This window comes from Canis aureus, chromosome 9 (genome assembly GCF_053574225.1).
Source record: "Canis aureus isolate CA01 chromosome 9, VMU_Caureus_v.1.0, whole genome shotgun sequence".
NCBI classification, from domain to species: Eukaryota; Metazoa; Chordata; class Mammalia; order Carnivora; family Canidae; genus Canis; species Canis aureus.
This window is the reverse complement of record NC_135619.1, coordinates 56,248,400-56,263,889: the sequence shown is the minus strand read 5'-3', so window position 1 is coordinate 56,263,889 and position 15,490 is coordinate 56,248,400. Positions and strand designations below refer to the sequence as shown.

The 15,490-nt window shown below is 35.9% G+C and overlaps 1 protein-coding gene and 1 long non-coding RNA gene across 24 annotated transcripts in view; one reads left to right on the top strand and one right to left on the bottom strand.

Annotated features, from left to right (window-relative positions):
• CEP128 (centrosomal protein 128) overlaps nt 1-15,490 on the top strand; it is a 394,735-nt gene that overhangs the window by 367,522 nt on the left and 11,723 nt on the right. For 14 of the 17 annotated variants that reach the window (XM_077910222.1, XM_077910221.1, XM_077910232.1 and 11 more), the window contains 2 exons: nt 3,441-3,518; nt 7,012-7,128. In XM_077910222.1, coding sequence (XP_077766348.1) covers nt 3,441-3,518; nt 7,012-7,128 — 195 coding nt within the window. Of the gene's footprint in view, nt 1-3,440; nt 3,519-7,011; nt 7,129-15,490 lie in introns of those variants that run through there. The other 3 variants (XR_013386591.1, XR_013386590.1, XR_013386592.1) reach the window with 3 other exon arrangements.
• LOC144320980 (uncharacterized) overlaps nt 1-15,490 on the bottom strand; it is a 61,690-nt gene that overhangs the window by 35,471 nt on the left and 10,729 nt on the right. For 3 of the 7 annotated variants that reach the window (XR_013386602.1, XR_013386597.1, XR_013386598.1), the window contains exon 2: nt 7,844-7,914. The exons of the other annotated variants lie outside the window; for them this stretch is intronic. This is a non-coding gene — a long non-coding RNA (uncharacterized LOC144320980). The remainder of the gene's footprint in view (nt 1-7,843; nt 7,915-15,490) is intronic. 7 annotated transcript variants of the gene reach the window in all.

Genomic DNA, 15,490 nt, shown 5'->3' with positions numbered 1-15,490 from the left:
GAAACAATTAACCGACTTAAAAAATAAAAAGTTTCCCTGACTCTGCAGGAGGTATCTTGCCCTAGGAACTAACATGTTATATTGGTCCTTATGGCATTTAAAAACAACAAGTTCCTTATTTAGATTATTCATCTGCTAATGGTTCCATTTTTCTAGCACTTTCATTTTTTGGGGAAAAGTGAACTTGAAGTGACATGTAATGTGACCAGATTCTAATCATAGAACCTCAGACAATCTCATGTTATAAAAAAAAAAAAAAGTGTGAATGTGCATACTCTTAAGTCTATATGCTAAAGTGGTGGGTTTAAGCACACTCACATGCATAGAGAAAGAGACAGCAACAGAAAATAAATATACTCCCTCAAATATCACTTAATCATGAAATTATGAGACATAAGATGCCTACAGTCCTGGACTCATTTTCTTTATTTCATCTTATTGTTGCAGATGCCTTAGAAATCTCAGCATCTGTATATGTAATTTCTTTAAAATAAGTACAATGAATTTTTTCTTTGTATAATTCTTACGTCTTTTGCATATGCAAATTTCTCCTCCCAGTAAAAGTTCCTAAAGAACAGGAAGTGTGCCATCTCTGTCTTGCAGAGTTTTCTGTGATATGTAGATATATATTTGATGTTACCTGGTTGACAAGGCTGTAAGGATGAAGGGAAAGGCTTGTGTACCAAAACTATTTCTGATATTGAGGAAGATACTTAAAAACAACACATAAAAGAAGTATAAAGTAAGCCAAACTAAAATGGATGACGAAAAACTTTAAAGATATTGATGAAGATCTAGGGGAAGGGGGAGGAGAGTAGAAAAATAACTGTACTTAAGAAAGTAGGAGCCAAAGACTTTTTTAAGATTCACTCAAAAAAATATATATAGCCATTTCGAATATGCATCCAAAAACTATCAAATAGTCAAAATAAACTAGCATGTGAAAATATGCAAGAAAAAAATGTCTTCATGCAGTCACCTGGTTGATTTAAAATTTTAAACAAAAATATTTGCATAACATGCCCAATTTTATAGTAGGGAAAGAAATCAGTTGCTTATTTTAAGAACAAAACGATTTTAACATACTTCTCCCCAGTTCAGAGGGTCACTTCTGAATGTGAAAATTTATGGGATTAAAGAAAGGGAAATAAAGTTTCCAAACTACAAGTCTATTGGAATCATTGTTTATGAAGATTTTCTTTGATGCAAAAAATTTTGTTTTAAAATCACCATGGCATGGATTTGTATTTCATTGTTAAAAAGCCAGTACAATTCTTGAGGAAATCTATTAATTTTACTTTTGAAATGAATATAGCACATATGGTGGCTAAAACTACTTGCTGTCCTAAACCTACATGTTGGGGCTTATACTAAGAAACATGTCATTTTAGTGAATCTTTCCTACACATGAAAAAATTAAATGAAGCTATTTAAAATGCATGGGCATTTAAGTGAGCACATGCAAGGAAAAAGAAAAAAAAAAAAAACAGAACAAAACCTAACAAGCATATAAATGTTAAGCAGAAGGAAGAAAATACTAAATTCTTTAAATGGAACTCGAAAGGAAGATTTTATGAACTTGAAGAAACTGCACATAGAACTCCCAGTTTCAAAAAGGTGAAGTTAGGGTGTTTCTGCTCTCTCAAAAATCACATTAGAAAAATAAGAATATGAAGAAAAAGAAACACTGATTTTATGCATTGACAACTAGAAGACATGTCCAACTCCCAAGTTGGAGAACTCTGAAAGAAAAATGGTAAAATGAATTCAAAACAGAGAAGGTAAAACCCAGGTGCCTGTCACAAGGATACCCATGGAAAGGAAATGTCATTCACCCTGCAGAATTTGAGAAACTTTTGAATTGGATGTACCATTTACTACAGAAGGAAAGGGTGGAAACGAGTATATTAAAAGTGTCTGCAAGGAGAAGTTAGACCTTCAACTCTCTGTCTCCATCCCTACCCCAACACAAACCCTGTGAGGATATATGTGTACTGGAGAAGCTCTGGATTGAGGGCAGACAACAGCAGTAGGGTGACATAGAGGATTTAAAATAGGAAAATTAAGTGTAAGTGGGTATACCAAATGATGGTAAAACCAGTTCCTAACCGTGTCTGGTTCCAGAAAAACTGAACTCCCTCTGGGGGAAAAAATCCTCATAGCCTCATAACTTGGAGCTGCCTCCTACAAAAACAAACAAACAAACAAACAAACAAAAAAAAAAAGCCAATTGACCAATTGATTAGCTTATGATTTAATTATGTATTTCTCAGGCATTGTTTTCAATAATTAAGGCATTTGTGCTATGTAATAACTAACAAATCCTGAACTCTCATGGCTTAACATAATAGAGGTTGATGTCTCACTCAAATGAAGTCCAATATGGCCAGTGGCTCTCCTCTCTCTTGTAGCTATGTCATCAGAAGTACGTGGTCTCCAGGGTCCTCATAGCAAGGACTGGAATGGAAGCAGGAACAAACACACAGGCTCTTAACTGACTCCGCTCATGAGTGAGACATGTCACTTGCACTCAGGACCATTCACATGGGAGACGTAGGGTAGCAACACATGGAGTATTGGGTGGCCACTAACTTTTCCACAACACTGTGCAAACTTATTCTCACAAGGCACTCCATGTTCTTCCTGTGCACCAGCCACAGGGTTTGTGGTTTACTTCATTGAATAATTATAATTCATTTGAAATTTAAAAACTAATATCTTTGTTGACTAAGAATATAAAGATGTGCTGGCCTTGTGACAGGACTGTCTAGTCTCATTGCTATGCTACCACTTCTAGTTCATATTGCCTTTAAACTAATTTTCAGATCTTTCCCCCTTAATGTTTATATTAGTGAGTATAAACCAGTGGCCAGCTAATCAAAGGCTATTCTTTTTTGTAATCAGTGGGATTTTTTGTCCCTGTTGCAAATATTTAATTTCAGATGTTTCTCCCAAGTTTTATGAGACCTTCTTCTTTTTTAACTAAAACAATTGTTGAAAACTCTTTTCTTCTTTATAATGGCAACAGGTGAAGATCTATAATATGTGCCATAGAAAAGTAACTGTGAATTCATCTATTTCTCAGTATTATTTTGTGCTTTATTTCTGATGTTCACTGAAGCAGGTTTGTAAATTAATATTAATATGCAGTGGTCTATAGGAAGTTTTATAGCATATCAATCGAAAGTAATTATCCAGGAAGAGAGAGTTTTTATATGTAAGTCAGTTTGGCAGATGCATCTCATTGAAAGGAAATAACTCTCCTGACTTAGAAAGATCTGTTTATCTTAGAAATACTATTATATCTGTTCTTTTTTGACTCTCTAAATCTATGCCTTGAATTGCTTCTAACCGTAGTACAAGTGATTTTTAGTACTTGGATTCTGAGAGTATTGATCAATTTTTTATAATGTTTGGTTTCCTTATGTTTTCTTTTTCAGAGTACCCGATTGGCCTTGGACCATCTGGAGTCTGTGCCTGAGAAACTGAGCTTACTAGAAGATTTCAAAGACTTCAGAGTGAGAAAAAGTTGGCTTGTCTCTTTCAGTATTCCTATTTGAGTGAGAACATTTGACATCTTCCTGATGTGCAAAGAAGATTGTAGGGAGGGAAGAAAGACCAAAAAAAAAAAAAAAGCATTGGGGACTCTTAATACTCCACCTTATCAGAGTTCATTGACGTTAAGTCAGTATCGAAAATATTGGAGCTTGTATATTACCACAATGGAGGAAAATAAAGATTTTTACCCTCACACAAGAAGCTCATTTGGCTTCCAAAAGCTTTAACTTTAATTTAGGAAAACATAAGACTTAAAACCAGTTACACATTACATTCACAATAGATAACGTTTTTGACAAGCAAACTTATGGACTATCTTCTTTTTTTCATTATAAATTTTCAGAGTGCTGTTTGTTTTAGAGATATGATAGTACACAGGTTATCTCTATGCTATGGTATTTGAATTCAGATCACAGAGTTATAGATTTTATATCCCATGCTGTTTATTGATAGAACTCTAACCACAAATCATTTCATTATCAAGGAAATTAATTACATGTGTGGGTTTACCTACTGTAACTTATTGAAGTTCTCATAGAAGAGACATGCAAAACAAATAATTCTGCCACCAGTCCTGCCAGACAAAGTTCAGACTGGAGAATACCTTGCATATCCCTTTAGGGACACATAATAATGAACAACTGTAGTGATTTATGATATCTTGGCCCCATATGGCTAAAGCTAGCAATGGCGAGAGTGTTCTTTGAAAACCATGAACCTCTTATTTCACATTGGCTTTAAAATATAACTTATGTTACAGTTAGGTTTTATTTAAATCTTATTTGAGAATCTAATGAGTAGGAAATACAATCTGATTATGCCATATTGATTATCAGAGGCACTGATATAATGTGGCTCTCAAGATCTACACTATCTTAAAATCACCTTTCATTAAGCATATTTTGATAGTTCAGTAACTAAACATTATTGAACAGGATCCAAGGTTAAACTGACACATCCAGAAATCTAGGCTTTCACAAATAGAACAAACCAAGTGTTTCTAGTACATTTTGCTAAAGTTCCAATTTGATTATTTATTTGCAGTCTAAATCCCTACCAAAGGGTTACGAAACCAATGTCCAATGAGATGTGATTTTGACTCCCATTATTACCCAATGTGGATAGCAGGCAATATGTTATGCCCATATCCCTTCCACTTTTTTCTCTGTAGCTAACAGAAGTCATCTTGAGGGAAGGAAGGGCAGACAAGAGAAGGTGTTGGAAATAGGTGGCATTTGTCACTGAAAAACAGGTGTCTGTCTTATGCCAGCATAAAAAAGAAAAAATTTAACCTCCAGTGACAGCTCACTTTTTCTCCAGGATCCTGCACTGAACAGAATATTCATAAGTACAATTAAAAAGTTCTCTACTATTACCAAAAAGTTTTATAATTTTTTCATCATATAAGCTAGTGATTATCTACAAGTCTAGCTTATATATATACACACATATGGAGATGCCTATATAGTGAAGTTTTTAGGGAGAGTATTTTTCAAAGTTCATAATTGTACTTTCCAATGTTAATCATTAAAATTGAAACCTTTAGCTTTAAATGGAAACAAGTTCATAGCGAGTATTCTGCACAGTATTATGCAGTATTATGGAGCAGGCAGTAGCTATGTTCTAACCCTATATGACATTTTCAAATCCTCAGAGACACCCTACCCACCCTACATTATTCCCCCCGCCTCTGAAGAAACTGAAGCTTGGAGTATAAAAATTAGTTGGAACTGCGATCTAGTTCCTTGTATTAACTACAAAGCCCATTTTCTTTGCCTTAACTGCCTCTAACTTGAAACCCACTCTACACATACTCTGAAGTCATCTCTATGATTAAAAAGAGCTTATTTCATCAACTTAATGAAAACAACTAGACATGGCCTTAAATAAAAATGCATAAAGCCTTTAGATTATGAGATGTAGATTGTTTCTCAAACCTCTAAACTTTCTAAAAACCAAGATGCTGTCAACAAGAGCCCAAAGACTAAGCTCTGATCTGAGCTTATGTACCAGGCAAAATTACTTAATATCTTAGGTACTTCCTCATCCCTAAAATGAGGGGCTTGAACAATATTATCTCTATGGTTCCTATTCATACTGGCATCACTAGCATCTATGTGAAGATATATTTCACATGTAAGTTTCTTGATAGTCCTATGTCTATGACTCAGTAAATATAAGCTATAGTAAATACAAATCTCATCCTATTTAGATAGTCGGTTTTTTTCTTTAAAAATGTCATAGGCCCTCTTGTTTTTTTTAACCTTATTTTGAAAGAAGTGGTTCAACTCTACAGTTCCATATTTAAACTTTACATATTTGGTATGGTAGAAGGGAAATAGCTTTGGGCTTCAAGCCCAATCTGTCACAAATTGCCTAGTCTTGGGCAAATCATTCTTAACTTCCCCAGGCTATAACTTTTTATACATAAAAATGAGAACTTTAGAATTCTAATACCTCTTCTAGCTTGAACATTCAATAAGTTCCTTAGGACTATTTGGGGAACTAAATCCCATAGATAATTTTTCTTATATATGCAAATCAGTTGCCCTCATTTTATTCTAATTTCTCCCTAATTCATAATAGAAATGTCTAAATAACTGAGTATCATGATTGCTATGTTCCATCCTCTCCCCAAAAAATGAAGGAAAGGAAGAAGGGAAGCGGAGGGTGGGGGGAAAGAAGAATGAATGAATGAATGGCATTTTTCTTAATTTCTTTACAACTTGAAGCTCTTTATACTTTTGAGGGCAGATGAAGCATCCTTCAGTTTAAAAATCTACGTGATATATTGGTTAACAGGTAGAATGTTGCTTAAGAATTAATGATAAAAGAGGACTCTAGTTTTAAAGGTAACATTTAAAAAATATTTTATTTGAGAGAGAGAGAGAGAGCACATGTGCATGCACACACATGTGCAAGCGAGGGGAGGGACAGAGGGAGAGAGAACCTGGAGCAGACTCTGCACTGACACAGAGTCCCAATCTCACAACCACAAGATCATGACCACAGCTGAAACCAAGAATCAGATGCTTAACTGAGCCACCCAGGTGCCCCAGTGACTTTTTCTTTTTTAAACAATATTTTGATGTCAGGCACTACAAGAGAGAGTGCACAAGATTCAAAACTGGCATGGTGTCATTAATGACCATCTGAGGACAACCCACTGTTATTTTAACCTTTTTCCCTTCTTCAAGTAAAGTGTCAGTCATTTCAGACTAGCATAAGGGTTTGTGAAAAGAAGGCAAATAACCAAAGTGGGACCCTGTTTTTATTTTTAAGGTAGCATGCAAAGTGAGCATTTCTTCTGTCTCCTTGGCGACTATGGTTCCCTCAGATCTCTCTAAACACCTGTAATTATCAATACTTTCTTATTTTCATTTCAGGTACTGTGTTTACTTTCATCTACCAGTTTTGACATTGTTTGTTTGTTTGTTTGTTTGTTTGTTTCAGGATTTCCACAGTTCATCTGCAGAGAGAATTGATGGGAGATATTCTAAATACAGAGTTCACAGAGAGTCTCTACAGCAGCACCGAGATGACATCAAGTACAGAGTCAGAAGCTTCAAAGTAATGCCCTTTATATATACATTTTCAGTCTTTGAGCATTATCTGTGTTTATGACTAGAGCCTTCAAAGCTGTCCCTGCAGGATTCATGGAAGGGTGCTTATAAAAGAAAATATATTCCTTAATCTTCAGATCTGTGGGAGTAGAGAGTGCAATTTCCAGAGATTGTACCTGTAACTTTTTACTTGGAAACTCTCTTTCATTTTAGACCATTATTGCTAAACATGTTGTCTCTTGGCATTGATGTCACTTAAGAAATCATGTGCCAGGAGACCCCTGGTCTCTTGGTTGGTCAGGGACTCGGCATAGGTGGTTGCCCTCCACTGTGTGTAAGTCTAGCTACTCAACGTGGAAAGGCTCCAGAAGGTCAAGTAACACATAATACTTTGTAACCTCTAGTCTTGGCATGCATAATCATTCTTTTCCTCAGGATATGAACTCCATACAACTACTTCAGCTTATGGTTCATTAGTGTGGAATCAACTCAAGAGACTCAGAAAATTTGTCCATGTTAACAAAAAAGCCTACCATTCTCTAGCATCCCCAGGATCCACCTGGGGTGTGGGTGATTTTAAACCCATTTGGCCCTGAACAGTTAATTAGCTTAGAGCAGCATTTCTCAACCTTGGCATTAACATTTGGACCAGATAATTCTTTGTTGTGGAGGCTGTCTTACACATTATCAAACATTTAGCAGCATCCCTAGATTCTACTCACCAGATGCCAATGGTGTCCTGCATTGCAAGTTATGACATCAAAACATGTCTCCAGCCACTGCCAAACATTGCCTAGAAAACAAAATTGTACCCCCATTCGGAACGCTGATCTAGAAAGAATCCATCTATATATTTGAATGTACACTCCTAAGTCAAGGGGAAAAAAAGGTGAAGGTTCTTCTGTCTTTTTTATATTCTCACAGACTTCAATATGTATGAATATTACTTACACTGTATATATTCACTTATTACAGCCAAATGTAATTATTTCTAAGAAGCTCTTTCCCTCCTCTGAATGCAATTGGATGGAATGCTCAGTGAATATAAAGACAGTGTTCATTTCCATAAGGCCTTCCCTAGCATGCTTAAAATGAGCTCTCCCCTTTCCCCATCCCAAATAAAAACAACAGTTATACCACATTATTGATGCTCTTATTGTGCAAAGGGCATGCTCTGACTTTGTGCCTTTTTCCCTTTGTTTTTTATCATTTCGTATTCTTGACTATAACAATGACTGTGTTGCCTTATATAGCAGATCCTAATTTCACTAAGTCATCTTCTGACCTCCCAAATCAGGTCCTGTATATTCAAGCATTTCTCTACCACTTACAGGGGCTGCTGCTAACCTTCAACAGAAGCACGAGGGTCAGGCAGTCATAGCAAATAGTACTACCGACTCATTGCTGACCCGACCACATGAAGTTGCTGTTTGGAGGTGTCATGTTTTACATGCATTATGTCATTTAATTCTTGCAGCAACTCTGTCAGATTGGCACCATTATTTGTCCTCTTTTATATTGAAGGTTGTAGAGTAATGATTGAGCCAGGATTACAGCCTAAATCTGCCTGACTTCGGTCATCTGTGTCCTTGACTGCTAAGCTCCAATAGTGTAAATTTTTCATATACCTTAATTTTTCTAGAAATCACCAAATGTAGAAATCACCAAATCTGTATTTTTAACACTTGAAAATCCGTTGTCTCCAAAAATACGTAAACAATGCCTCTTAGTTCAACAGAAGTCTAGACGCAAATGAAACCTTTAAAACATTAGTTTTCACTATGGTTAGATTTGATACCACGTGACTCAGTACTATCTAGTGACACCCAGATTGCTTTAAATCAGTGTAATTTCCATAACAGCATATGGCAAAGCTATGAATGTTTAACATGTTCAGCAAGTAATCTTGTTGGAGTTCTCTTTAAAATTACATTTGCAGCTGAAGCCTGGTTTGTGAGTGAGGACAACACTTAGCAAAATGAGAAATAAGTTGAAAATTTTGCAGACAGGTAGTGCAAGAGAAGGCCGCAAAGCACATTTTATGATGACATTCCACATTAATACTACTTAAACATTTTAAACAATTGATCCATTTCAGTAATGAATATGTAGACTATCACCATTTGTAATAGATGTCTGGCCTGAAATAATGCAGTAATCTAACTCAGCACCCACAAGATCATATTTTTGTAGTTACTGAAAAAGAAAATGTGGGAGCACCTTTTGGCCCATTGTAGATACCAACAACAATTTGCTTATATGCTTTTTATGAAAATTTACTGAAAATGTTTCAAAGGAAGCATGAGCTCAGATGGACAATGAGACAGTTGTTAATCATTTCTTGGCTTCATGGATAATCAGAAGAGCTACCTCTGGTTCATTATTGACACCCTGAAGGATATGCTTCAAGTAAAAGGCATTGGTCCACTATCAAGAGAGAAGATGTCCCAGTTTTATATGATATTATTTCCACAGCTATTAACTTCCCTCGTATTTTGGTAGGAGAGTTCAAAGAAAAGGCACAATGCAGTGACTTGAATTTGTTGGTTCTCCTGATAACTGTGGTTCTGGGAAATCACTTACTGTAAGATTCAGTTTAATTTGACAAACATACAGCTACCGTACTGTAAAGCCCTGTACTACCTAATTGAGGTGAGGATACAGGACATATAAAGATGCAGAAGGCATGGTCTTTATAGAGGGAATAGTTACCTATTTGTCTCTCTGAAGAGGTTAATTCCTGCACCGTGTGCTAGAGCAGGAGTCAACAAACTACCTCCCATGAGGCAAATCTTACCTGCCAACTGTTTTTTGTAAATAAAATTTTATTGAAGTTCAGCCGCACATTTATTCACATATAGTCTGTGGCTGCCTTCATGCTCAGCAGCAGAGTCAAGTAGGTACAGCAGAGAGTGAATGACTCAAAACACCTACTATATTTACTATCTGGTCCTCGAAAGAAAACATTTGCCAACCCCTGGCCTAAAGAAAGGAGGAATTACCAACCTTGCCTTTCTTCCTCTGCACATATATACAGTATGTCCTCTTCTTTATTTACTAATCAAGTACTTGCCAGGCTCTTTGAAAAGTCATAATACGGGCAGCCCCAGTGGCGCAGCGGTTTAGCGCTGCCTGCAGCCCGGGGTGTGATCCTGGAGGCCCAGGATCGAGTCCCATATCGGGCTCTCTGCATGGAACCTGCTTCTCCCTCTGTCTGTGTCTCTGCCTCTCTCTCTCTCTGTGTCTCTCATGAATAAATAAATAAAATATTAAAAAAAAAAAAGAAAAGTCATAATACTTATCCATGCATTCAACAAATACTCACTCAGTGTTAGTTATGTGCCAGGAACTTACTAGCTGCATGTGACCCACATCAGTGAACAAAACGGATGAAGCTTCCTGCCTTTCGGGGGCCTCCATTCTAATTATAGGACATTTGTGTTTGTTGTTTCAATACAACATTCAACAAACATTTGAGTTTCTACTATATATAAGCATTCTGCTAGGGGCTGAAGACAATGGCATAAAAATAAAAATCATAACCAACCCTTAGGAATTCAAAAGCCTTCACACAAAGTAGAGTCCAAAAGAGAAAGGAATAAATACTATAATGGAGGAGGCCTCAATAAATTGCTGTGAGTGTTTAAAGAAAAGAAAGATGCTTCCAAGGCTTTTGAAAAGCTGTTTGTCATGACAGGGCAGAGAAGTGTTTCATGCACATTTGTTTGGAAGTGGATCACTATTAGCATTACAGTTGTAGAATCCTGACTGCATTCCTGTTGACAGACAGATAACTGTTGGAATAGCTGAACCATATTGGCAACGGGCTTCTCTCATTTTGTTGCTGTTGTAAGGAGGCAGCGAGACGTCCAGCGTAACCATACTGCTGGTGGAGAGAACAGTGAGCAGGAAGTGTACATCAGGTGCCCTTTCTGTCTAGGTTACAGCAGCCTCCTGCTGTTTACTTCTGTGGCAATCTGATGGGTTAAATAGGTGATGGCAATTAAGGAGTGCACTTATCCTGATGGGTACCTAGTGACATCCGAAAGTGTTGAGCCACTATATTGTACTCCTAAAACTAATGTTATACTGTAAAAAAAATCATATTTCCAAAATCTTTCAAGATTTTCAGCAGGATCAATGTCCACAATTTCTGAAAGCATAATATAATATACTAAACTGACCAAGTTAATAGGACAAAGCCTGATCTAAAAGTTTATGCTTAGAATTCAATTCAAAGCTGAACCTGACACAACATTTCCTGTCTGTGTGTAGACAACAGAAGCATTTCATGGCCTCTTTTTCATCTAATTGGGTTTCTGTAGAACATACACCCTTCCTTGCTATCCCAGCTGTTTCAAATAGAACAGAATGTTCGAAAGTCAACCTAGCATTCCTAATCTGAATTCAAAGAGGAACATGGTTTTGTCCCAAAAAAATCCCCATGCTGCCCTCCCTTTTTGCTCTCTACCCATACTAAATATATAGTTTTAATTAGCAGTGGATTTTATAGTAAAATCACAGAAGGCATGTTTTTTTTTTCCCCTTCCTTCCTCCTGAAAGGAAAATCATGATTTTCAATTTCTAGTTGAAGACTTAGTACATAACATCTTTTTAAAGAAGCAGATGTTTTGCAGGATAAGATGAAGTAGGTGAGGAAGTGTTGACAATGGTTTTCAGCACAGTTTATGAAGGCAGAGTCTGCCAAAGCCCTTTGTCATATTTGTTCAATGTAAGCATGTGTATGATATAAGTACATGCTTTTCTCCTGGAAGCTGTTTCTCCCTCCTTGAATCTCTCCATGATTTGTTTATACTTTGCTCATAGCAATTAAAGGCTGTTAACACTTCCTCTCTTAGGTCAGCTATTTCTGTACATATCTTAAATCTTCTCCAATAGTAGCTACTGCACTATACATAACTCCTGGCACAATTCAAGTTATAGGTGATTTTTATTTAGTAACTATTAAAATGCATCACCAGTGTATTATTGAGGATAATTTTACAGATGTTGCTTAGAAACAATAGTAGCAACCATGGGAAATTTGAGGATCTTTAACCCCATAATACTCAGGGTATCTCATTCATAACTACCCCTCTCCATGTTTTGATAAGAAATCATATATAAACTGCTATGCAGATACAGCTCCAGGCTCCCCCCATCCCCAACCAATCTCCCATCCTTGAAGCCTCTCCCATATAGCGATTTAGGGTCCAAGGCTAATCTTGAAGTTAACGTTAAAAAAAAATAGTAAGTATATCTATAGGTGATGACTGAAATTTGGGAAATACTGTCCTCCTGGATTATATGACTTATGAGGACACTGTCTGCCTTATCTTTAACTCCAGAATACACAGTGGATACTATACATGCTAAACTGGTAATTTTTTTTCCCCTAACTTCAGCCTTTCTGGAATTCTAACAAAAATTTAAATACTGTTTTTCTAGTAATGTTTAGATGACACATCTGAAACTTTTTAAGCAATCAAATCATGCTGAAGTCTAGAGATTTTTATTCTTTTGAAGTGATCAATACTAACTTGCCAGCCATAATATTTAGTTGATTTCATCTACCTCTTTAAAGCAAAATGAAAGATTGCCAAATGAATTGGAGTTCTTTTTTGTTGCAGTAAGTCAAAGGTGCTTATTTAGGAATCAACATGGATACTTAGATGAGCATATTAATTTTTTAACCTACTTGAGCTCCCCTCTACCAAACTTTACCTTTAATAAGCACCATACTTTCACCTTTCCCAATAATTTACTGAATAGGAACATTAGGAAAGATTGTGAAGAAATTCACCTATAAAGATAACACTTTTAATCACCTTAAATACAAAATCCCAGATGCTAAAAAACATAAAGAATACTGATTACATGTCTTTTTAGTCTTCATTTTAAAAAATGTCATAACTGGGCAGCCCGGGTGGCTTAGGGGTTTAGCACCGCCTTCAGCCCAGGGCCTGATCCTGGAGACCCGGGATCAAGTCCCACGTTGGGCTCCCTGCATGGAGCCTGCTTCTCCCTCTGCCTGTGTCTCTGCCTCTCTCTCTCTCTCTCATGAATAAATAAATAAATAAAATCTTTTTTTTAAATGTTATAACATATTTATCCAAATAATCATTGTTTCCTTTACAGTAGTCCCTTAAGAGAATAAGCACTGATTCCAATGAGACACCATTATTAAAACATCTTTGATATCCTCCTTTGTTTCATAAGTCAGTGGCACATTCTGTTGAATATCCTTATTTATGGCAAATTTTTATCCATTGTAGGAAGATTTGGCTTCTGAAAATAGATGAAAGTAATATGGGTCCAAATCTAAAGTATATTAAAAAAAAAGTACAGTCTTTTTCATGAGTGAGTCACTAGGAATATTAAATTATATATAATAAAATATCAATTGGATAAAGTGAAATTAATCACATGACCTGATCTGGCACAGTATTTTCGTGAGTCTCTTCATCTGTGGACAAGTGTGGCTTTGAATTTATAGTATTGTATAAATTTGCATTTCCTGTGGTAAAGATAGTTTGCATAGTTAGAATACTGTTTCTTCAGTGGTTCTATTCAGATAGATTAAAATCATAAAATGTTAGTGCCCAAAGGACTTAGACATGATCTGCTCCAGTGCCCTCATTTTTTAATGTGAGACTGGCAGTCTTCTATTTCCCAGGTTTAACCATAGCAAACTTTTAATTGCTGTTCTTTGGCCAAGAAATGAGCATATAAGACCATTTTTAAGTTCCTTAATGCAAATGGCACTGTGCTAAATTCTGGGATATTGGAATGGGTAGATGGAAGGATTGAAACAAGGAAAGCTTAACCCTCATTGAAGTTAAAAGCTAAAATTGCAGCCATGCAGATCAAGATACAGAAGACAGGCTTTAAGTAAACTATCTGCCAGGTCGAACTTCCAAATAGGAATAAAATTTACTGAAGAAGAGGCTAAGCTTTTTCTAGCTTTTTCAAGCACTGATGGAGAATTGGGAATTAAGAGTGGGGAAGAGATGGAGGTACAGTACGTTGTTAGGCAAGAGACAAATTCAGGAAAACATTGCTGCCACAGATCCAGAAACACTATAAGTGTTTTTTTCCTTCTCTCCAGGGGAAGGGTTGGATAAATTAAAATTAAAAAGAAAAATCAAATGTATCATCTGTCTTCTAAACTTTGAACTTACAATATTCCTGAGAGAAAAATACTTGGTGGGCGTCATTAAATATTAATCATTAGAGATCAGTTTAGCAAAGAGATTTAGTCAGGTTGGAACAGCTTTTAAGAAACCAATTACAATGTGGGTTATGAAAGAGAAGTGGAAGAAACCCAGGGAAAATATTAGAAAATGCAAGTCCCTTCACCCAGTGGAATTTTTGCAGGGAATTCTGGCTAACTAGCTTGTTGAGACTTAAGACAGCAATAAAAATAGGTCCTTGTGCTAAGGATATAAGAATTGGTAAAAAGCAAAAGCTAGGATTCCTAAAATTGCAAAGAATCTTCCTTTTTAACCAGTATTTCCATTTAAATATTTAAGTATTTGATTGAAAGATGGGTAAGAATTAGAAATACTCATCTAAAGGTTACCTTGTAAAACTTAGTTGTTATAGAAATTCCACAAATTAAATATCAATATAAAATTGGAGAAAATGGAGGGTGGGTTGGTTGGTTGGTTGGTTGGTTGGTTGGTTGGTTGGTTGGTTTTTCCACATTCTGGTATGTTGATTGTTCAAAGGGACTGTGAGATATTTTTCTTTGGGGGTATTCTTTTAGGATTCATTTCATTAGTTATATTTCAAGGTAATATGAGGGAATCTAACAGTCTTTTGAAGACCTATAAATTGTTGCAACTTTAAGATGTATTACAGGTAAGCTTCCTCACTTGTATACATGAAAACAAGGAGTGTGAGTGGTTTGAAAACAAGTCAACATTTTTAAAGGGGAAGACTAACAGTCCTAAATGGTATGTACCTGTTAACAGAGTATCAAAATATATGAAGCAAAACTTGATAGAATCATAAGGAAAAAATAGACAAATCTGTAACTATAGTTGAAGATTTCAATATCCCTCTCTCAGTAATTGATAAAACAGTAGGCAGAAAGTCAGTAAAGATATGGAAACTTGAGCAACACTATCAGCCAACTAGACCTAATCGACATTTGTAGGATACTCCACCTAACAACAGCTGATTATATATAATTTTCAAGTGCACATTTAACATTCTCCAAAATAGATTATATTCTGGGAAATAAAACAAATCTCAATAAATTTAAGATGATTGAAATTATGTGAAGTATGTCGTCTAACCATAATGGAATGAAGCTTAGAAATCAATAGCAGATATCTGGAAGATTCCTAGATGGAAAATAGACA